The sequence below is a fragment of the Pseudonaja textilis genome, chromosome 4, assembly GCF_049901715.1.
Source record: "Pseudonaja textilis isolate UNSWEBS1 chromosome 4, rPseTex1.2, whole genome shotgun sequence".
In the NCBI taxonomy this organism is placed as follows: Eukaryota; Metazoa; Chordata; class Lepidosauria; order Squamata; family Elapidae; genus Pseudonaja; species Pseudonaja textilis.
The window spans coordinates 4,944,595-4,969,156 of record NC_141993.1 but is presented as its reverse complement, the minus strand read 5'-3'; the positions used below and the strand labels follow the sequence as shown (position 1 = coordinate 4,969,156).

Genomic DNA, 24,562 nt, shown 5'->3' with positions numbered 1-24,562 from the left:
ATGAGACTTGGTGGCATGCCATAACTTGATTGGTTGGTTGGTTGTGCTCTTATCGTGTCAGATCATTCGTGGTGATCACACAGATGGATCTTCTCCAGGATGATCTGTTCTGGACCTGGTCCTTCAAGTGTTCCAAAGGTGTTCCTATCAACTTCTGTAATGGAGTCCATCCATCTTGCTGCTGGTCATCATCATCACCTCTTTCCTTCCATCTTTCCCAGTATTACAGACTTCTCAAGAAAGTTAGATCTCCCCCATAATATGCCGTAAAGATGCTATTTGGAGCTCTGCCATTGGTGTACAGGAAATCCCTTCCACATTGTTCTAAGAATCCTGCATGGATGGGTTTATGGATCCACCACAAGTCAAACTCGGCTCAAAGAATTTTTGTTATGTTGGGACAAGAATTAGAATTAAGATTATGCCCTTAAGCAACCACCTAGTCCCATTTTCTCTATGATGACCTGTTCCTAACTCCATCTTTCAGGTCTTCCAATGATGCACACATTGCTACTGTAACCAAGTCTATCCATCTTGTTGGGCTCATCCTCTTCTTCTCTTGCCTAATCCTGGGAATAAGAGAAAGGGGAGGCATGAAAAGGAGAGAAGTATTTGGTGAAAAGGTTTCTGGGTAACGCAGCGCGTGTCAACAAATCTGTTTGCTGACCTATTGTCATTTCAGTGTAGCTGTGAAAACGTTTGTCACTGTTAGGAAAATTCAGTTCAGTTCCTAGTGAAGGTGGCTGCCACAGTAGCTGTCTAAATCATTTAAATAACCTCTGCTTTGTGAAGCATTTTAAAGTCTTGGTTCAGGTGCAACCTCAGATGTAAAAATTGGGTGATCAATTATTGCAGCAGATGTTTGTGGTTTATCAGGGAGCAATTGCTGAATGATTTTAAAAAAGTCTCTTATAAACCCACACCAATTTAGTAAAGTTAACCTTCTGTTGGCCTAAATATCTTCCAGTGCCTTGATCTGACTAAATTCGTTGCCTTTAATCCCCATTCGTGGAACTTGATTAAGGATATCCAGAGGAATAGACTGTCTTCTGCACATCTCACTATAGTTTTAAGATTTAATGCTGGAACTTGGTCCTTATCTTCAAGCCAGTCTGTAATCGGAAAAGATAAACTTATGTGCATAACCTTGGGTCTTCAGCCTACATTGCTGTCATCTTCAAATTGCTTCATTTTTTTGTTCTTTTGAGTGTTGGCTGTTGCATTCTGTTGATCCCGCTCTAGTTTCTGTGGGGGTCTCTCAAGGGAATCCCAGTGTAGAGTGCATTGCAATAGTTGAAGGGGATCAGGGCATGAGTGATTCAATGATGGGCTCCTGATCCAGGAAATTGTACCGTTGGTGCACCAAATAAAGTTATGCAAAGATGTCATCTGCTGATTGAGCATGAACTGTGAGTCCTGGAAGTCTTTCTCAGGTTATGCACCTTGAATGAAAAATTGGAACCCCATCCAAGGTTAAAGATGGAATATTGAATGCCATAATATTTACACCCACTCAGCCCTGATAAGATTAAGGCCTTCACCGCCTCCGAGACAGAATATTGACAGCCTCATTGGCTGGTCTGGATTGATGGATATATTGGGCGTCATTGGAAGTATTGATGATACCAACCTTACACTTGGGGATGACCTCTCTCCTACTTGAATAATCAGACAGCAGGTGATCAGAAAGACTTTTGAGAACAAATTGTTGTCACTCTAGATCAGCCAAGAATCTGATCAAATGTGAGATCTATTGCACTGGGAGACAGAAGCAGGTTTTCCTGTCCCTCTGTAACTAGGTAGGGCTGGATGGATGGCTTTTTATGTCTCTGTGAACCAGCTTCATGATTTACATCATTGAGCTGCATAAAAGGAGAAGTGGAGAACTTCATTATTTTCAAGTGCCTTACTGAAACATCCAAAACTCCCAGACCAAGGTGCACGATTTGAACAGAGCTCTGTAGGGAAGGGTTGCTCCATCCTTTCAAAAAAATTTCTATCCTTAAAAAAATGGCTGAGGCACGCAACATTGTCCATGTATGAATCACAAACATTTGAGTTGGCTATGGGTTTGATTCAGCAATGAACCTTTTTCTGCCATTCAATAACCTGGAAGGTCCTCCTGAAGACATCTCAGAGACTTCAGGACAGAACGAGATGCAGAATTGCAGAATTGGAAGGGACCTTGGAAGTCTTCTAGTCCAGCTTTGGCTCAAGCCAGGAGACCATATACCATTTCTGACAAGTGGCTGTCCAGCTCCAGTGATGGAGCACCCACAACTTCTGAAGGCAACTTCTGTTCCATTGGTTCTTACTGTTCTTACTGTCAGAAAATTCCTCCTTATTTCCAGGTTGAATTTCTCCTTGATCAGTTTCCATCCATTGTTCCTTGTCTGGCCTTCAGGTGCCTTGGATAATAGCCTGACCCACTCCTCTCTGTGGCAGCCCCTCAAATATTAGAAGGCTGCTATCATGTCACCTGCTAGTCCTTCTTTTCATTAAGCTAGACGTACCCAGTTCCAGCAACCGTTCTTCATATGTTTTATCCTCCCGGCCCCTAATCATCCTGGTTGCTCTTCTCTGCACTCTTTCTAGAGCCTCATCATCTTCTTTATAGTGTGGTGACCCAAACTGGATGCAGTACTCTAGGTGCATCTAGACAGAATAGGAAGAATGTGGTTATCTTCACAGGCGAAGCAAAACCAAACGATTATGCATGTATTCTCAAGAAACAACTGTTAGCAGGAAAACAGCAGCCGTATCCATTTGATGAAGCAGAAAGATTGAATGCATTCTGGTCCTCAGCCAGTTGGATCTTGAGAAGGCATCCTTTCAGCTGATGAGAAACTATAATTAGACTTTAAAAAAAGAGCCAGAAATTATTGTACCCTATCTTGTCACATTTCTCTCTTGGCAATAAATAGAAAATTTGATTTCCTTGCTTGGAAAGGAAATTAGAATTCTATTCTTTTCTTTCTTCCACATGTTCACGATGTCCTAAACTAAAGTACTCTTCAGAGCTAAAATAAAAATCGGTTCCATTTCTAGACATGCTTGCTCAAAACGGAGAAACGAATAGAAGGTAAAAAAATCTTGCAGAGCAGCAGGATGGCTTTTAAGGGTCATTTTGTCATGCTTATAACATAAAACATAAAGTGATAGAATTAGAAGGGTCCTCTGAGGTCTTCTAGTCCAACCCCTCTTCTCAAGCAGAAGCTCCTATCTGATTCCAAGGCTGTCCACCAATCTCTTCTTGAAAGCCTTCAGTGATGGAACACCTCACAACTTCTGAAGGCAAGCTATCCCATGGGTTATGGTGGCTTCTTCCCTGGCTTAATTTCTATCCATTGTTATCTTATATAGAAACTCAATAGGAACATAAAAAACTGGCATTTAATTTAATTTATGACGGTCTTCCTCTGGAGCATTGTCTCTGATTCCAAAATAGCCACAATAATGCTTCATCATTTTAATACTCGATTCGACCCCGAATTTCCCTAATCTTAGCTCCAATTCTGAATCTCTCTCTCCCTCTCCCTCCCCTCTCTCTGAAATTAGTGTTAAATATTTTTTCACATGGAAACTCTGTTTTCCTCTCTGAATTTATGCAACAGCGAATTAGCAGAAATGGTGCCCAGCTGTGCTGATTGTTTTTGAGCTCAAAATAAACTTCCTTTGAACAGACAGGGGGGTGGAACATGTACCAGTGTGATGGAAAAATAAAAGATGGACTGCATCTACTCTGGTTAGCAGGGGAAATAGGTTTTAATGCAAGAGTTTGCAGTCCTATCTGAAGGTACATCTGTCTGTGTGGTTGGTTGTTTGTCCGTCTGCCTGTCTGCCTACCTATCTACTCACCTACCTATCATCTGTCTGTATTATTCCCTCTCCCTCTCTCTCTCCCCCTCCCTTCCTCCCCCCTCTCTTTTTCCACATTTGCTGTTTTCTATTGTGTTGCTTTCCCTTCGGTAGACTCTTATGTTTATTCCTCTTATATGGCGGAATAGATAAGAAAATTCTCTTCTACAGAAAACAAGGATGTGAGGTAGAATGGTTTAATTTAACACACTCCTCAACAAATTGATTTTGGAATCAAAGGATGTATTTTTATTATTTTTTGCGGCGGGGGTAAAAGTATAGATTACTTCTTCGACTGGTCCACACAATTTTGCCATCAGCTACTCAAATTTTTCTCTTCATATTCTGGATTAATATGTTCCTCTTTTTCGTCACCCTTCAAAAAAAGTGATTCCTGGAGAAAGGACAAAAGAAGTCCTCTGTTGGGGTTTCCAGGACATGTTGACCTTGGAGTATTCAAGCTTGATTTAGTTGCTTCCATGAAGTGTTCCAACATTTCCAGAAATGTTCTTAGCTTGGGAGAGTCTTTGGGGTGGGGGTGAGGGTGGCGGGGCTCAAGGAATATTTGTTTTTTGAAGTTGAAAGAGTTGCTTGAGTCTCAGAAGACTTTGGGAATGTTGAGATGGTATCTGAATGCTTTCAACTGTTTTAGCACACCCCTAGACCTCTGTCTTATCATTTTTTCTCCATTGTATTGCTCCAGAGAATTGTAGCTGAAGATTAAGCCTTCATGCAGTCAGCTTGACCAGATGTAGGCTTGGACAAGCCATGCTGATAGCTTCCCTGCAGAGTTTCTCTTTCCCAATAGTCTTGTGGAGTCAGCAAGTAAGAGGGCTCAGGAAGGCCATGTGAACTTGCTAGCTCAGCTGTCTCCCCAGCCTTTGGAAAGTGAGAATGGTCTTTGTTAAACAACAACAACAACAAAAGATAGCAGACGAATTGACTCGGGAGGATCTGTTATCTCATCCCAGAGACTTCCCTCTCTTCCTGTGCCTTCAGCTACCAGATGGAGTCCTTGTTCTCCTTCATTTTTTTTTTTTTAGCTGATCTGATGTTTCTTTTTTTAATGTCACCATTTCCTTGCACGACTCTCATTTGGTGCAAAAAAACCTTGCCCATCTTCCTTCCTTCCCACATATTTGCAATTAGCAAGCTTCACTCTCCTTTTGGATAGAATTAGAATTAGAATATTCTTTATTGGCCAAGTGTGATTGGGCACACAAGGAGTTTGATTCCATGCAGAAGCTCCTGGTGTACATGCAAGCAGCAAAGCGATAAACCATAAGATACCAATATTGTAGAAGAAAGTAATAGGAAAGACGAGAAGGATAATAGTAATACAGCCCTGCTACTCGCTTCTCTTGCTTCTCTTCTTTTGTTTCACTTCTTTTGTTTCACTTCTCTTCTTTTGTTTCACTTCTCTTGCTTTTCTTCTCTTGCTTCACTTCTGTTGCTTCTCTTCTCTTGCTTGTTTTCATACAGCTGAGTAGCCTTTCTGAGATTGGTTGCCAAGAATATCCCACACTTTGTACAATTTTTATAACATGGGTGAGTTTTATTTACGTCCTTTTCCTTCTAACCCCCAGTATGGATATTGGTTATTTGTCACCACTGTTGGAAATGGACATGTTTGAGCCAAGTTATCCAGCACGCAATGGTTGCATTAGCTCTTTATTAGACAACTCATATCCAGCATGGATCTTGTTTGTGCAAATTTGCTAAGGCACATTCTTCCCCAACAACATGCATCATAGACCTAAAACGTTTACAGAAAAATCACACGGAGAAGCTTTTTACACATGAATTTGCTGATTCTTCTGTATCTGGTGTTTTCTGACTGTTCTGTATTGGTTGCACAAATTAATATCTATGCTTTTCTTTTTCTTTTTCAGTTAGCTGGTGTTGCATTTCTTGGAGCTGGTCTTTGGGCATGGAGTGAAAAAGTAAGCAGATGAGTTCCTTCGTAGGATCTAATCTCTTCCCAGTACAGAAAGATGACCTGTCTATCTTTAGAGAGCTAGATTACAAAGACTAGTAAATGAAGGAACACATAACAAAATGTATCTCCATGTGGATTTTATTCATTGGTGTGAAATCACTTCTACATTCAGGAATGAAGAGTTTAGTCTTAACTCTATAAATGTCTCAAAAAGAAGCCCAGCTAAGTTCAGGAGTAGCTACTCTTAAGGGTTTGAACTTCATGTTTTCCTAGAAGTGGGTTTCATTAAACACGGCCTCTGAGTAAGCCAGAGTAGGCTCATGTTTTCAAGCCCACATTCTTTGCACATATAACTTCTAACTTCAGTTATTCTACCCTCCATTAAATTCAGAAGCATGTTTTTCGTGCCAATTTGTGTCCTTTGTTGAACCACTGCATTCACAAAGGATACCTATTGTGATGTGATCTGAAGCCAACAGAATGTAAATTAGAGTGCCTTGGCTGAAGTACTTCGTAGGCACTGAAGATAGTTTTTCAAAAATATTTTCAAACCATCCATTTGAAAAATAGATAGGTATTTCAGCATCTCGGGAATGCCAAAGAGCCATTACTTTATACTGAAGTCCAAGGAAACTATATCTACTGTTCCCCCGATCCTTTAATTCAATCACTTCATCAAAGAGGCAATAAAAGTCTGGCATAATCAGTGGAACAGTTTGACTTCTGGAGTTTTGGATGTTCCATCACAGAATTCCATGCGTGCTTAGGTTTGACTGTGCAATTCCCATTTCCTTTTTCCTTTGCCAGCACTTTCCCCTGATTTTATAGCTGGTGCAATTATTTAAACAAACAAACAAACAAACAATGATGACAACAAAGAAACCACCAGTTGCCAAGAGTATGTCCTTCATGATTAACTTTCCTACAAAGCCGTTAAACAATTTTTAGGGTCTTCGGCTTTCACCTGGACGCTGCATTATACTTTCTTCCAAAGTTTGTTGATGTTAGCAAGTGAATAAATACATTTCTGAATGTTCTCTGGGGGTTGTGTGTAGGCCAGTATAGAGTGGCTGGGTGTCTAGTCACACCTTCCAAGATGTGAAAGTGGAAGAAAAACCAGTGAAGGTTCAGAGACGAAGAAAGACAGTTTGGTTCATCAAGAGGACTAGAAACCAACTTCTCTAAAGATACACATGAGTTGGGAATGCTTAGCCTTGAGAAGACTAAGGAAGAACATGGTCATGGTCTTCAATCACTTGAAATGGCATATACAGAAGAAGGTGACTCCACTTGGGTGGTACCAAAAGCTTCTCAGGTGTAGTCTCTATTCACTGGGTGTGTTCAAGCTGAGAGTTGACTAGGGTGACTAACTTTGTCTAGGCTGTTTCCTGTACCAAGTAGTTTTTGCAATGAGTAGTGTGCTCAAACACTACTTATTCTTTTATGCACACAGACACATGTACACACACAGATGGATAAATACACAAAGTTAAAAGATCAACATGAAAATATAGAAAAGGAAGGAAGGGAGTGGGGAAGGAAGGAGTTGAAAACAATAGAAAATGAAGCAAAAGAAAAGAAACTTCAAAAAGTTAACAGATCAACATGAAACTATAGAATGGGAAGGGAAGGAAAGGAAAGAAGGAAGGAGTTGAAAACAATAGAAAATGAAGCGAAAGAAAAGAAACTTCAAAAAGTTAACAGATCAACATGAAACTATAGAATAGGAAGGGAAGGGAAGGAAAGAAGGAAGGAGTTGAAAACAATAGAAAATGAAGCGAAAGAAAAGAAACTTCAAAAAGTTAACAGATCAACATGAAACTATAGAATGGGAAGGGAAGGAAAGGAAAGAAGGAAGGAGTTGAAAACAATAGAAAATGAAGCGAAAGAAAAGAAACTTAAAGTGACTTTTTATCTTCTTTGGAATATATATATATATATATATATATATATATATATATATATATTCATATATATTATATATATATGAATCTGTTTCTTCACTTCTAAATAATATAACACGGTTCCCTTCTCCTCATATGTGATCATTATTAATCAGTAAATTCAGAAATTGATTCATATCCCTTTTCAGCAGAAACTCCACAAAAGGTTTCCAGTCCTTTACAAAAGTAAGTTGTGTCCCCCTCTCCATATCAAACAAGTCAGTTCATTTCCGCCATTCTGCCGCCTTCACCATCCTTCCCTCGGTTGTTTCTGCAGTCTTAGCTTAACCAGCTCTTTCTAACTGAGGGGTTTTATGATTGCTTTTGATGGTGTCTAAAAACAAAGAAGCCCCTCTAGAGAACTGATGGCTTCTTTGTTGAAAAGTGCTAGTTAATAAACAGCCGTCAAGTAAGTGAACAGCTATTTTGGCTTTGTTGTCATGGAAGCAGGAAACTGGCTGCAGCAACCACCAGCAAACCCTGCCCCAAACAGCCATAAAGCCACTCTGTGCCATTTTCAGCTCGTTTGTTCCATCTAGTGGAGGCGTCTTCTATTTCCTCCTCCTCAGATGGTCTGGCCTTTCAGAGGCTCCTTGGCCAGTGATACCCCTTGGTTTGTCCTCAAGGATACACTGATCGAAAAGCTGAAGCCCTGTTTGAGCTCTCTGGGATTTATTAGTGGAACCCAATTCCCAGTAAATTTGCTTCTGGGAAAACATCATTGTGCAGAATTTAGAGAATTATGTGAGAGAATTTCTCTTTTTTGTGTGTGTGTCTTTTTGGAAAGTGATGTTGTGACCTAGGCTTCCCCAACAGCACGAAGCCGACTCCTCATCCCAATAAAACCCCTTTTATTTAGGTTAAATTGAATTCCTCTCCGCAAAGTCCCAGCCAACGGTCTTTCAAGAGATTTCACAACTACAGACCTTTATCAGGCTTGGAGAAGTTGCCAGGCTGATATCTTCCAAACACCATGCTGTAGTAGCAATTACTTGGCAAGAAGTCAGGAGCAGATTGTCTCCTGCAAACCACACTCCCCTTTCACTCCTCTTTATTCCCTATGGGAGGGGCCATTCCCTGTCCACCTGAGCCTTTACTCCTAAACTAACCCTTGTTCCTTAACTGTTCCCTTCTTCCAGGGGTGGGATTCTACCAGTTTGCACCTATTCGCTAGAACCGGTTGTTAACATTCTAAGCAGTTTGGAGAACCGGTTGTTAGAAGAAATTACTGGCCTAATCCTGTAAGGAAGGCAGGAAGGAAACATTCTGGTGTTGCTTACAGAAACTGCCTCTCTGTTAACCCTTATTACATTCTGGGCAGGACTAGACTTCCTGTCTCAGGACCATCTCTGGAGTTTTTTCCCCCTCCTTTGCTGGTACTTTGCTTGTGTGGAGTGACCATTCCAAGTTACAAGGGCACTGAATAAAGTGACTTATGACCTTTTTTCACACTTACGACTGTTGCAGCATCCCACAGTCTTGAGATGCCAGGCAAGGAGATGCATGCCTTGATGTGAGTGATATTGAGTTGGCCACACCCAGCCAATAACATGACCACCAAGCCATGTCCACCCAGTCACATGACCACCAAGCCACACCCACTACCTAAGCCACACCCACAGAACCGGTTGTTAAAAACATTGAATCCCACCCCTGCTTTCTTCTGGCAACTCTGCACATGCGCACCCTGGGAACAGGCTCCAGCTGTTCTTCTGCCCCACTGATCTCCAACTCTGAAGGCAGCTGATAGCTGTCGGATGGCCCTGGCCCCATCTCTGCCTCGGATGCAGAGCCCTTGTCAGATCCTTCTCCAGACTCCAGGACTGGCTCATGTTCCTCCCCAACCTCCTCACTGTCTGAATCTGTGGCCAGCTCTGCTGACCACTGGTGGGCCACAAGAAGTGACTGAAAAGATTTTTTTTAAATAAAAATCTCAATGGAAATAGAATTGCACTGTGGTTTTTAAAGGGTGCATGGCGAATAATTATTACCAGTTAAAATCCCACTTCAAAATCCAAAGTAAATTTTAAATTGTGTTGTGTTGGACCAAAGGTTTAAAATATTGAAGCGAATAGGATCTGCCCGCTTGCCTAAGGAAAGTGTTCAAACGCATTCCTTTTGGGAACAGCATCTTGGCAAGTGGCGCTTTCTTTTTCTCTCTTTGTTTATTCTGAAAATCCATTTGCCCATTTAAAAATCTCACATTAGCCCTTCATTGGAGCGTTCTTAGTCAGATTTTCTATTTGTCCATTACAGAATTAGATTCATTTGCAAGCCAACAGTAAAATGGGCATCGGTAAGCCCAGAGTTGCTTTGGGAGAGATGGATGGCTATAGAAATTTGTTTAATAAATACAAATGAACTTTTTAGTGTAATAAGAATTCTGTCATACCCCTAATACAATCCCAGAAAGGGAAAAGTTTCCTTGGATTTGCAACGGTAGTTTGCTAAGAAATGTTGTTTGTGAAATGGATGATGGAAGAGGAGGAACAAGAGGAGGAGGAGGAAAAAAGGGAAGGAAGGAAGGAAGGAAGGAAGGAAGGAAGGAAGGAAGGAAGGAAGGAAGGAAAATTTCAATTGGTCTTTTCTGAGGTTGACTTACGGTCAGAATGAAAGACCGTATACACAAATATCCTTTTATTTTTTAGCCTAGTAGTTCAGTATTTGAGATTCAAACTGGTTTCTCCAGAAAGGTCACCTACCACCTTCTTAGTCTGATTCCACCATTTTTTTATTCCCAACTAACCAAATTCTCAACAAGCTATTTCCTAGCTAGTGTGAATTCTGACATTGAAATAGAAGGTATCTGCAGACTGTTTGATTATACAAAGCTGATACATGTTGCAAAGAGATTGGTGATTTTTTTGAAGGGGGCAATTCATAGGATTGATGGTGGATTGATTGATTGATTGATTCGTTCATTCAACTATACAATTTTTGGCCACCCATCCTGCCATTTTCCCCCTTCATTTTGCATCCTCTGCTATATCCTCATAAACCTATTTAAGGAGAGTAAATGAAGTGAGGCTCTTGGAAAATAGGACTTTGCACTTGTGGTCAAAAGGATAAACATTTTCTGTACTTTTGTAGAACCCTGGCATACTCATGGTACTTTGGACTCTTGTTGGGAATGTCTGCATTTTTTGAAACCCATGAAGCTTCAGCAGGACTTCATCCTCGTTCGTTTGTGTTCCATTTTAGGGTGTGCTGTCTGACCTGTCAAAGATGACACGCTTGCATGGCTTTGATCCTGTGGTCCTTATCTTGTTCGTCGGAGGGGTGATGTTCGTTCTAGGGTTTGCTGGCTGCGTGGGAGCCCTGCGTGAAAATATTTGCCTTTTGAAATTTGTAAGTTGCTGGATTCTGGTATATTTCTGTCGGGGGAAGAACCGTTTAGGCAGAAACTGGACTACCTATCCAAAAATCCAAACCAGCATCAGATGGGAGCAACATTCCTACCATCTAGTGGCCATTTATTTCTTTGCATCCCAGTTCTAACAGCGTTACTGAAAGGCTGTCACTTAATTGGAAAATTCAGAACAGCGCATTAGAAAATTCACATTTTCATTGCCTTTCATTGAACACGACTTTCTCAAAGTAGTTTCCAGACTACTCAGCTTTGGGTCATGCTTTTGGGAATACTGTGGGTTGTAATCCCAATGCAATATCAAAACAATATTGCCTCTTTGGGATTCACATGAATTGCTGAGGAACCGCTAGGTAGAAGAAACAAACAAACAAACAAAAAGAATGGTAAGGAGCTTCAAAGGGTCAGTTTATCTCTTTGTTTGTCTTGTGGCTCAAATCAATCTGACATACCGTATTTCCCCATGTATAAGCACCCCCTTTGTATAAGCCACCCCCCAATTTTTGGACTGTGAAGTTTTGAAAAAAATATTTTATTAGAGAAACAAGTTATGAAGAAAGAAAATTTACAAAGAAACAAAATTCGACGTCTAGATCTACAACTTCGGTCATGACGCGAAAGCGGTGCGGGCGACGCTAGCAATCTACACATCGGAACGAGAGTAGGAACGAAGCATTCAGGCCGATGCCTAGCGTATGCATTTCTATCGCGTACTCGCACTCGTAATCGTATCATCACGTACAATTTTTACAAAAAAGTATAGCATGCTGCTGGAAAACCAGTTTATTCCTACTTTATTATTTTATGCATTTTTCACGTATAAAAAGTGTACCTGCTTTGTATATGCCACCCCCCTACTTTTTGAGCTTGAAAATTTTGGAAAAAAGGGGTGGCTTATACATGGGGAAATACGGTAAGTGATATTGCTAACCACTGTTCTCCTGCTCCCATTTTTTTCAAAGAAACCATTTTCTCTATCCAGCTTTCCTTGTTCGTTGTCAAAGGCTGCAAATTACGGCACAGTATCTTAATAGAATTTGAACATTGCTACAAGCAAAGCCTGTGATGTTGGTTGATGCCACCATCCAGGAGGTTTTGCTGGGGTGCGGGGGTCATGGCGAATTTTTATTTTCCTTGTGAAAATAGGCAGACACCTTTTTTCTGCAGGAAAAGTCTTGACCTGTTTCAAGGATTTTCAGACTTTCTGACTTTGGGGGAGCCTTTTCCATCTATAACATCAGGAGCCAAACTCAAAAGTTCTCTTGGATAATCATGGGGAACAGCCAGATAGATCACAGTTGGGAATTATCTACATTATCTCATGTAATTGGAGCAGTTGGTGTTTTCTATGCGGTTGGCCAATTCCATGGAATAATCTTCCAGTTAAATTGTTGATGACCTCCTAAACCTAAAAGATCAGCTTGCATTCCCTGGAGCACTGTTGAAAACCAACTGGATTCTCAATAAAGGAGAATATTTGTAGTTTAGAGTTGAAATGAGGGATCCTTGGAGCTCTCTGAGCTTGCTTGTCTTCTTGTGGACATTTCATGACCCCAACTAGGTAAACTAGGTTGATATTCATGATAATGACTAGTCCTGATGATGTTACTAGTTTGAGCAATGAAACATCTGCAATCAAGTTGAGAGAGCACTGAGGATCCCTCAACAGAAAGGCTTTCTTCTGTTTTTGATGGAAGCATTCTTCTTCTTCCTAAAATTAGTTGTTTCTCTCTTTCTCTCTCTCCATCCCTCCCTCCCTCCCTCCCCCCTCTCCATCCCTTCTTCCTTTGCTGTAGTTCTGTGGGACCATTGTGCTCATTTTCATTCTGGAGTTGGCCTTGGCTGTTCTGGCGTTCTTATTCCAGGACTGGGTGAAAGACCGAGTAGAGACTTTCTTCAAAAACAACATTAAGGCCTACAGAGATGACATTGACTTGCAGAACCTCATTGATTCATTGCAAAAAATGGTAAGTTGTTGAGTTAAATATGGCTGATCTAAACCATGTTTTGTTTTAAATTATGGAGCCAGGAATGAATGCTCTCCCTTTTCTTTCTTTCTTTTCCTCTCTCTCTTTTTCTTTCTTTCCCCCTCTTTCTCCCTCCTCCCTCCCCTCTTCCTTCCTTCCTTCCTTCCTTCCTTCCTTCCTTCCTTCCTTCCTTCCTTCCTTCCTTCCTTCCTTCCTTCCTTCCTTCCTTCCTTCCTTCCTCCCTTCCCTTCCCTTCCCTTCCCTTCCCTTCCCTTCCCTTCCCTTCCCTTCCTTCCTTCCTACCTTCCTTCCTTTTATTTTTTACCAAAGATAAAAATACGAAATACAGAATTTTAAAAAGAATTTATTTATTTATTTTATTTATTGAATTTATCCATCTATTCACCCATAGCAACTTATTACAAAACAAGACACAAAAAAGGAAAACAAAACAACCCTGTATATTACAAATATAAAATTAACAATACATATATATCCAGGGGTGGGATGCTGCTGGTATAACAACTGGTTCAGATGCTCAAATGCCTTTTTTTGTTCTCTCTCTTGCAGAACCAATGCTGTGGTGCTCAGGGTCCAAATGATTGGAACCTCAACATTTATTTCAACTGTAGCAGTGTGAGCAAAAGTCGGGAAAGATGTGGAGTCCCCTTTTCCTGTTGTATCCAGGATCCTGCGGTGAGCTACTTCTTGTCTCCTTATCCCAACTTACTCTCCAAAGCCCCTGAGGGCAGGACAAGAAACAACGGGTGGAAACTAATCAAGGAGAGAAGCAACCTAGAACTAAGGAGGAATTTCCTGATAGTGAGGACAATTAACTAGTGGAACAACTTGCCTCCAGAGGTTGTGGATGCTCTAACACTGGAAGTTTTAAGGTGAGACTGGGCAACCATTTGTCCAGAATGATATAGGGTCTCCTGCCTGAGCAGGGGATTGGATTAAAAGACCGTGAAGGTTCTACTCCAACTGTCTACTCAAGCAGGAGACCCTATACATTTTTCAGACAGGTAGCTGTCCAGTCTTTTCTTAAAAACCTCCAGTGTTGGAGCACCTAACAACTTCTGAAGGCAACTTCTGTTCCACTGGTTAATTGTCCCCACTGTTAGGAAGTTCCTCCTTAATTCCAGGTTGCTACTCTCCTTGATGAGTTTCCATCCATTGCTTCTTGTCCTGCCTTCAGGGGCTTTGGAGAATAGCTTGACTCGCTCTTCTCTGTGACAACCCCTCACATATTGGAGCACTGTTATCCAAAATTAGGACAATTTTGGTCTGGTCACTGTATCCAACAATCACAGGATGATTGCTCTGTCAGAAAATGGGAGCAAAAAGGGTGTCATGGAGAATCTTTGGTGGAAAGGCAAAATAGATTTCTCCCCAAAAGTGTTATGAAAAGTTACATCAACTCCTTTTCTTCTCTCTCTTTAGCAAAATGTGGTGAACACCCAGTGTGGCTACGACATCAGAAATATGGTGAGTGTTTCCTCATTCTCCCTTCCCTCATTGCTCACATCCTTTCATCATCGCCGGGTTCTTTAGAACAGTGGCCCCCCAAATGTTTGGGTGCCGGGGACCAGTTCTGTAGAGTGGAGGTTTTTCTGTGGACTGGGAGGAGCATGGTTTCATGTGCTGCCTGCATCCCACCAATGGGGCTTTGCTTATTTGAGTGGACCAGCATGCCATGGACCAGGGCCGGTCTATGGACCAGGGATTGAGGACCTCTGCTGTAGAAGATAGAAGATCTTGGGGGGAAAAAAGAATAAAGCAAATGATTAGCCAATGAAACATGTTAATTCCCCTGTAGGAAAGGCGTTGATTTGATATCTGCAGTTCCATTTTAGTAGACTTTCCCAAATCACCAACACCTTGGCCAATGGGTAGATCTTTCAGTCATTTGGCTTCAGCACAGACTTAAGGTTTACAGAGTTAGCCTCTTGCCCCCAACAATCTGGGTTCTCATTTTACTGACCTTGGAAGGACGGAAGGCTGAGTCAACCTTGAGCCCGGTGAGATTCAAACCACCGAATTACAGGCAGCCAGCAGGCAGCAGAAGTAGCCTGCAGTACTGCACTCTAACTACTGTGCCACCGCGGCTCTAAAGTATGGAAGACTCTTTACCTCCATGCTGGTGTCGGGTGGTTTCTTTGTGCTTTTAACAGATTTGTTCCTTGAATTTGTGATTCTCAGAACTGGGATAAATCCCCATTTTGTTTAGAGCTTTGGATGCCCTGTAAGGATCAAGCTATCTTTCAGATCACTCCCTACCAACCAACCTACTTGCCTACCAACTAACCAATTAACCTACCTACCAATCAACCAACCAACCAACCCACCCACCAACCAACCAACTAAACTACCAATCAATTAACCTACCAACCTACCTACCAACCAACCAACTAACCTACCAATCAACCAACCCACCCACCAACCAACTAAACTACCAATCAACTAACCTACCAACCAACTAACTAACCTACCAACCAACTAACCTACCAACTAACCTACCAAACAACCAAAAAACAAAAATAATCTAAATAAATACAATTAAAAACTTCTCATGTTCTGGAATATTGTCTGGTGGGTCTCCATCCAAGTCTTGATCTTGTTTTGGGTCCTGTATCTCACCCATCTCCATTTCTTTTTCTAGTCTTTATCGAATTGGGAGGAACGAATCTATACGAGGGGCTGCATCGCTGCCCTGGAAGCCTGGCTACCCAGAAATATTTATATCATCGCAGGCGCCTTCATTGCGATTTCACTATTGCAGGTGAGCGACTGCAGGCTACATATTTAATTTATGCATTTCCCGACTTGCCAAGGATCGTCCACCATCCCCATTATCTGCAAGAGATGGTCTGCAACACATTTAGTTACAAATGAGTTTGAGCTGTAAACTTCACAGCGTGTCCTGTTTTGTAGGCCAAATGGGCTTTGGGGTTTTCTCACATTTTTTTGAGCATAAAAGATGCCTTGGAAAGAGAACAGGATGTGAAGTTTTGCTCTGAATGCAGCTTGAAGCCTGATAATTTGAGCACCACTACGATTTGTGTATTTCCTACTATGGGGACACCAAGTTAGAGCATTTTAATGGTGTCATTCAAAGAGGCTGAGTTTTATCTAAAGTGGAGTAGAATGTAGAATGAGGAAATATACAGCTCTTCTTTTTTTATATACTGCCCTGTTTTGCTACTGATGAATTCTTGGCCACAGTAAAGGCCAGATTATAAAAAATGAGCTGCCTGCTGCTTTGGAAAACTTCCATATATTAGGCCGCAAAACCATTTCTAGAGGTAGAGAGTCTGTGAAAATCCACAGATTTCAATCATTTCAACAGCAGAAGAGGTTCCCTTTTATAGCTTCTGGGTAGCTGAGCTTTCGGTTTATATTTTTGTTTTTAAATATCTCAGCATTCCCAGACAAAGACTGCAGAGAGTTAGTTCGCTGAATCCCACTGTTAGGAGTTACCCATAAATTGTGAAGGTTTGTCATGTGGGTGAGACTGAAGTCCCATCCTCTCTCTAAAACTGGGATTGCAAAAGTTTGCAGGGAAGTAGAATTGTAGCATAGAAATTGACAAAGCTATTCTATAAATTTTTGAGCAATATATCCATTTATTAAGAGACAGTTATTAAAACAGTGGTTGTGTCAGTGCTCCAACTAACCAACTCCAAACCATTAAATTCCGAGACAAACAATCCCTCAAATTTCCATTTTATTTGAGTTGTCATATTGGCACATCTGGAAAAACCCAAATCTGAGAGTTCTGGGTTTTCCCTTCTCAAAAGAAAAATCAAAGATCCATCTCCTGCACCCATCAGTCCTTCACGTGGCCCAATCAGATCTTCGTCCCAACTGGAGACTTTTCTCCAGACACTCCTCTCTGGGTGCAGGGAAACATGTCCTTGACTCTCTGAGAAAAGAATGTTGCCGTTTAGTCTTCCAACACTCTATGAATTCCCCCCTCCCAAATTCCCAGGCATTTAATGTGGCAGCCTCTGAGCTTCCAAATAAAATATGGCTTCCAAGGCTGAGAGTGGGTGATGGGAGTTCACCCCTCCAAGCAATAGGGGTGAACTCTACTGGGTCTTGAACCAGGCTTGCTAACCTCCAACCCAGTGTCGTAACCTTGTGAGCCAACATGTTCCTGTTTCTCTGGGTATAATGACTTTTACCTGGTTGACTGATCCTCTGTATATGTTTCTTCTTCCACGATACTTCTAGGTTTTCCCCCCTCCCAAATTCCCAGGCACTTAATGTGGCAGCCTCTGAGCTTCTGAGCGAAAAATGGCTTCCAAGGCTGACAGATTGTTTAAACACCTGCCATTTTCCTTACCTGTTCCTACTTTGCTTTTCACAGCTTATTTAAATGGTTCCCTCAACCATAATAATTGACCAAATCTCCCTTTAATATTCCGTTATTGAACACAGAGAAGGTTTCAAGGTTTTTCTGATTTTACTAGGAGTGTTTTGAGCTCAGAATACTCCTGGTGGAGTAAGAAAACTGCTGGAGGTTTTCTGCTTGAGGTTGGAAAACAGGCTATTCTTGATTCTTCTTCATACCTAGCACAGTCCCTCCTTTCACCTTTAAAAGCTTGAGAAGAAGACAGTGGAGGAGTATGGAAACACCACCATCTCGTTCAAAGTTGGAGAGATATCACCAGTTTCAGAAATACCAGGGCAGAGGTTCAGCCAGATGCCTTTTTTTAGAACCTGGTCCCAAAGGTGCTTTTTTCCCCTGAAAAAAGCAACTGGACTTTCTTGGTTCCTTTGAAAATGTTTCGCTTCCCATCCAAGAAGTTTCTTCAATTCTCAGGAAGCTTCTTGGATGACGAGTGAAATGTTTTAAAAAGTGGAAAATCAAATTGTTTTGGGGAAAAAAGTCCAGTGGGACAACCATGAAGAATATCCATAGATCTTTTACTTTCTATTTTTGTGGGGCATTTGAAAGTGGAGCATTTTGAATTCAAAACATTTTATGTGCCATGAAACAACATGAAATATTAATTATGTGCCATCAAATACATGTTGACTGTTAGCAACAACATAGATAAATTGGCAGCCTCCAAACGTTTGGGTAGCAGGACCAGTTCCATGGAGAGACGATGGGGTTATGCTTGTTTGCATGGACTGGTTTCTGGCATGCCATGGACCAGTTCTTTCTCCTTCCTACCTCCTCCTCCTCTTCCTTTTTCTTTCCTTCCTTCCTTCCTTCCTTCCTTCCTTCCTTCCTTCCTTCCTTCCTTCCTTCCTTCCTTCCTTCCTTCCTTCCTTCCTTCCTTCCTTCCGATCAGTTCTTTCTCCTTCCTTCCTCCTCCTCCTCTTCCTTTTTCTTTCCTTCCTTCCTTCCTTCCTTCCTTCCTTCCTTCCTTCCTTCCTTCCTTCCTTCCTTCCTTCCTTCCTTCCTTCCTTCCTTCCTTCCTTCCTTCCTTCCTTCCTCTCTTCTTCTCTCTCTCTCTCTCTTTCTCCTCCTCCTCCTCCTCCTCCTCCTCCTCCTCCTCCTCCTCCTCCTCCTCCTCCTCCTCCTCCTCCTCCTCCTCCTCTTCTTCTTCTTCTTCTTCTTCTTTCTCCTCCTCCTCCTCCTCCTCCTCTTTCCTGTTCCTCTTCCTCCTTCCATCTTTCCAAGCACCAGCGCCTTCTCCAGAGAACTAGGTCTTTGCCTAATATCTCCAAGGTAGTATAATTTTAGCATGGTCATTTGTGCCTTGTAGACATGAAAAGAGGCAACAAGATAATATTCATTTCTATTGTTATTAGGGAAAATCTGTGAAATCAGTTATCTATTATAAATTGGATTCCTCCCTCCCCCCCCCCCTCTCTCATTCTCATTCTCACTCTCACTCTCTCCCCTGTTTTTCATTAGATATTTGGGATTTTCCTGGCTAAGACACTGATTTCTGATATTGATGCAGTGAAGTCCGGCTTTTATTTCCCAAGATAAAAACTAAAAACAGCGAAGACCAATCGATCTTCATTCTTTGTACCAAGATTGTGAAGGGAAACAAAAGGAACTCTGAGACTTAGAAAACATGGAATGTATCTAGGACATAAAGCCTCTATATGCCTTTGGTTAAAATGCCAAATGGCCTCCTGCTTTAATTTTTGTGAATTGTTTTTTCGACATTGTTTTGTTTGAAGGAGACATATTCACCTCCAGCCTTCTTCTGCATGCTGATGGGTGAAGAGCAGGGCATGCAACACCAACCTCCTCTTAGTGATGTCCGCATCAAGACCACTGTCTCTGTTTTCTGTTTTGCTCCTTCCTTTAGTTTTCTTTACAGTATTTCGAACTTAGAATGTACATTCCAAATGTAGATCAGTGACTAGAAGAAGAAGAAGAAGAAAAAAGAAGTCACACGATGCCAAATAATTATACCTGAAGGGTGGGGAAATGGGAGACAAAGGCCTGGAAACATTGATGCTGGAAACACGTTCAGGGAATGTTGTGCATGTTGACAAGTATATTGTTTGTGAGTTTTTACAACACAAGCCATGTTTGTAGAGTTGCATGGATGGATGGGTGAAGGATTCCTGCTCTTCTTTAGTCCTTTAGTCGGACCTCATGCGTACAGAAGATGGACATTTTTCCCCTGTGGAACAGATCCAATGCATCCATTTGAGATGCTACGAGATCTGGAGGGGACACTGGCTTTGCTTCAAAAGGAGTTTTCATCCAATGGGAAATCTTTACGTAAATGGATTTATATATATATAAAAAACAGAAACAAATGTTGTTCTTTTCATTCACTGGTGTCGAGGCTGCATTGTCAAGTTTTTTCTTTATTTTAGACTTTTGTAACATTGGTCTTGTTATTTACAGAAGTTTGGACAAGGGAATGTGTTGTCCTACAGCAGGGGTCTTCAAACTTGACAGCTTTAAGACTTGTGGGCTTCAACTCAGCTTGCCTTTGGAAGTTGTGGGAGCGTCATCAGTTGAGACTTTCAAGAAGAGATTGGACTGCCATTTGTCAAAAATGGTGTAGGGTCTCTGTTGAGGTAATTTCCCGTTAGTAGAATGAGCGCGTACAGGGAGACGTAGTGAGAGAAGTGTTTGAATAATACACATACAGCACACAGATACACTGTACAGTAAATGTAGGTTTTTACTTCCCTAAACATTTGAGCAAAGTTCAAACACAGTCCAAAGTCATTCACAGGTAAGGCAGTCAATTTTCAGTCCAGGGATAATCCAAATATCAAATTCCAGTATCAAAAACAGTTCAGTAACAGACTTATATCACATCCAAGAATAGCAGTCAATTAGGAAAAATGGAGGAACGGCAAAACTCTCCAGCAGAAGGAAACAGAGACTCACTGAGACACACTCTCTTCTGAGACTAAGACTAAACAACCCAGGTTTCTGGCTCCATTGTATGGCCATTTGAGAAACCACACCCAATTATACTTTTAGCATTCCCTTAAAGAGACAGTATTAAAATGTCTATTCTGGTTTATATATTTTCCAACCCAAATAACTGTTAGGTGACTCATATTCCTAACAGTCTCCCACTTGGGCAGGGGGTTGGACTAGATGATCTATAAGGTCCTTTCCGACTCTGATTATCTGTTAACTCCCAGAATTCCTCCTCCAGTCATGTTTGCTCAAGAATTCTGTGAACTGAACTCCACAAGTCTTAAACTTGCCAAGTTTGAAGACCCTTGTCCTAAAGCATCGCTAACGTTGCAGGAAGTGGTTACACCTGATACAGAATAACTTTCAGTGATGGACATGGCTAAATAGGGTGAAGTATATTTCTCAAAACAATAGTTCACAAGTTTCTCTAAAGCACATTCTATTTCCCTCCCTCTCTATGGTAGCAATTAGTTTTCATAAATCAGGGGTCAGCAACCCGTTGCTCTGGAGCCGCATGTCGCTTTTTCATCATGTGCTGCGGCTCCTTGTCTCTTAAAATATGCATCACAATCGCCAATGTGCGACACACAATTTATTGGGCTTTTTTACCCCCAGTAGCCAACCATGGATAAATCCAAGAAAAGAGAAGTTACAGAAGAAAACAGAATGTTTAATTCAACTACATAGGCTAGTTTTGTGGCCACTCAGGAAATAGACAGGCACGGGAAGGGTTTTTATGGCTCCTGGTGTTTTCTGTGGGAAACTGATCCACATGGCTCTTTGAGTGTTTAAGGTTGCCAACCCCTGTCCTAAACATAAAAGAACAATTGGATGCATTTAATCACGCAAATCCACTGACAGGAGAAAACAACGGAATGCCTTATTTGTATAGTCCACTTTTCTTCTGTGGATAGTTGGAGAACTTAGACTTATTGGACATTAGCTCCACCTGAAAAAGGGTCTACAACATGTCTTTGGAACTTGGAACCATGCAGGATACCTTCAACAGTTTGTGTAATCTCATATTTACTGCTTCTGTGAAAGCTGAATTACCCATAAAGACTGGTATGGAAGCCAAGTGTCATCCTTCCCAGTCTATTGTAAATTAAACAGGAGTTTAATTTTCGGTGGCCTTTCAGGTCTTACTGAACTAGCTTCTCCAACAGCTTTGGAGAAGGTAGCCAAGTGGGGTTTGTAGCTCAACAATGAGGCATCTTCCAATTGTGTTGAAAGCCCCTAGGCTGGAAATTTTCAGGGCTTGCAGGTCCAAAGATGGAGGGCAGATCCAACTTAGAAGACAATGCTCTGGCATGTACCCGACAAAAGTTTTGTTTTCTGAAAAGGTGAAGAATACAGTCAAGTGTTTGTCTTATGGAACCTGCACTCCCCACCCCCAGGAAACTAATCTGTGATTGTCATGGGAATTGATGGCCGTAGCCTTCATACCTTAGAGGGTTGGTCATTATTTTCAGTTTGTATTCCTCTAAAATGCAGCTTTGGGACAATGTAGTCAATTATGTATTTCAGGGATTATGAGAATAATTTCACAGTACGTCATTTAGCCAAATGTTCTAATCCTATGTACACTTACTTTGGAGAAAATCTTATTAACTAGACCTATTTCCATATAGGTATTTAGAGGATTACAGTGGACATGAAATATTTTGAATACTTTAAGAAAATGTCTAAGCATTAAAGCTGAATAGTTACAATTGGACTCAAATTTTCAAATTGGTTCAGGTTTCCAATTCAATTTAGAAAACTGAGTTACATTTATTATTAGATGTAGTCTGTTAAATCTGGATCTGGTCCTGATTTGGAGGCATTTGATTCAACCATTTACCTTGCCTTTCCAATTTAATTTGATCACCAGAGACTATCAAATCCACTATAAGGTTTTAAAAAGCCTTAGTAAGACCACACGTAGAATACTGCAGTTCTGGTCACCATAATATAAAAACAGATGTTGAGACTCTGGATAGAGTGCAGAGAAGAGTAACAATAATGATTAGGAGGCTGGAGGCTAAATCATACAAAGGATGGTTGCAGGAATTGGGTATAGCTAATCTAATGAAAAGTACAAACATCTCTCTCACGTCAACACCAGAACTGTTTGTACATTCATCCCTAAATTTTAACAAGCATCAACGATTCTGAATGAATTTGTGATACACTAATATCTTTTGTATCCAACATTCTGATTTCTCCAATTCGGCGAAGGGTGATCCTGGTTATCATTACAACCTTAATAGTAATTCAAGATGAGAATGCATGAAACATACCAAGAATGATTGCAGGAACTGGGTATATGTAGTTTAGTGAAAAGAAGGAGCAGGGGTGACATGGTAGCAGTGTTTCAATACTTGAAGACCTGCCACAAGGAAGAGGAGGCCAACTTATTTACCAAAGCACCTGAAGGCAGGACAAGAAGCAATGGATGGAAACTAATCAAGGAGAGAAGCAACTTAGAACTAAGGAGAAATTTCCTGACAGCAATCAATCAGCGCAAAGCTTGCCTTCAGAAGTTATGAATACTCCAACATTGGAAGTTTTTAAGTAGAGATTGGACAACCATTTCTCTGAAATGGTATAACATCTCCTGCTTGAGCACGGGGTTGGACTAGAAGACCTCCAATGTCCCTTCCAACTCTATTATTCTGTGTTCTATTTTTGTGTAAATCTCCATGTTGAGTATTTGTGCACCACTACAAAAATGCATGTTTGAGTGTCCCTTGAAAATTAGCAGGGTGCTTAACTGGGCTTGAGTTTTACAGCTCTTTATTCTGGCTGGTTTTTCAGGACTGCAACTTTCATAATCTCTTCTGACACCATGCGAAGCTTGAATTTGTATAATTTTATACATTTTTAAAAGCTTTTTTCAGTTCCATAAAAATGCACCCTGCTTATATAATTCTCTTGTCTAAAATAAATCTTTTCTCTGCTAGGGACACTGGGTGCTACTGTTTTATGTAAGGTTGGTTTTAAAACACATGCTCCTCTGAGAATTCGCTGACCTATTTTCATAGACTAATGAAACATGTTTCCAAGGTGAGGGAAAAAAGGTTCTTGCAATGTGTTAGATGCTTCTCCGCTGGATACAAACCATTTTGGGTTGTGTTTCCTGAATATCCCTGACCAGAGGACAGCTATGGACATGTGGGTTGGTGAAAGATGTTTCATGATGGTAATTGGGGATGGCCATCATTTCATGGTGCATGGTTGAAACTAGAATTAGAAGTGTTGAATAGAATAGAAATTAGAATAGAATAGAATAGAATAGAATTCTTTATTGGCCAAGTGTGATTGGACATACAAGGAATTTGTCTTTGGTGCAAATGTTCTCAGTGTACATAAAGAAAAAATAAAATATATTTATGAAGAATCATATGATACAACACTTAGTGATAGTCATAGCTTATTTATAAGCAATAACATCATACTAGGAAAACAAAACAATATAAATTGTAAAGATACAAGCAACACAGTTATAGTCATAAGTGGGAAGAGATAGGTAATAGGAAGGATGAGAAGTAATAGTAATTCAGTCTTACTAAGTAATTTGACAGTGTTATGGGAATTAGTTGTTTAGCAGAGTGGTTGCATTTAGGAAAAAACGGTCCTTGTGTCTATTGTTCTGGTATACAGAGCCCAATTGAGGGTAAAAATTGAACAATTTATGTCCAGAATGTGAGGGGTCTGTAGATATTTTCAAAGATATTTTTGAGAGCTTGCGGTACTGAATCACAAGTGTGTTCTGAGCATCTCCATTTCTGGGACAATTAGGCTGAGAATGACATATTGGTCTTCAGCCATTGGCCCCTTGACATAGCTCTTCTGTCAACTCAAATTTCTGAAAACGCCCACTTGCCAGTGTCTATTTACCATAATCGATTACAGAACACTAAGAAAAAGGAAAGCTATCTCATTCTGAAGTCCGTCAAAGTCCCTTCCAAGTCTTATTATTCTATGTTCTCTACTTTTAGGAAACCCAGTTAATGTTTAATGTTGCCACAATGCAGAAAAGGTGCCGAGACCTTAGAAAGCGTGCAGAGAAGAACAAGCTGAACAAGTTGCACTCGTGTCAATGATGCTTCCAGGTTGAAAGGATTAGCCGATGATATC

General features: G+C 40.9%; 1 protein-coding gene across 4 annotated transcripts in view; it reads left to right on the top strand.

The window, feature by feature from the left end:
• TSPAN14 (tetraspanin 14) overlaps positions 1-19,815 on the top strand; it is a 51,212-nt gene extending 31,397 nt beyond the window's left edge. For 3 of the 4 annotated variants that reach the window (XM_087932158.1, XM_026714504.2, XM_087932159.1), the window contains 7 exons: positions 5,751-5,801; positions 10,942-11,088; positions 12,904-13,074; positions 13,645-13,770; positions 14,518-14,562; positions 15,737-15,856; positions 18,950-19,815. In XM_087932158.1, coding sequence (XP_087788284.1) covers positions 5,751-5,801; positions 10,942-11,088; positions 12,904-13,074; positions 13,645-13,770; positions 14,518-14,562; positions 15,737-15,856; positions 18,950-19,027 — 738 coding nt within the window. In that variant the 3' untranslated portion in view covers positions 19,028-19,815. Of the gene's footprint in view, positions 1-3,680; positions 3,797-5,750; positions 5,802-10,941; positions 11,089-12,903; positions 13,075-13,644; positions 13,771-14,517; positions 14,563-15,736; positions 15,857-18,949 lie in introns of those variants that run through there. The other variant, XM_087932160.1, reaches the window with a different exon arrangement.
• Positions 19,816-24,562: the final 4,747 nt, after the last annotated feature.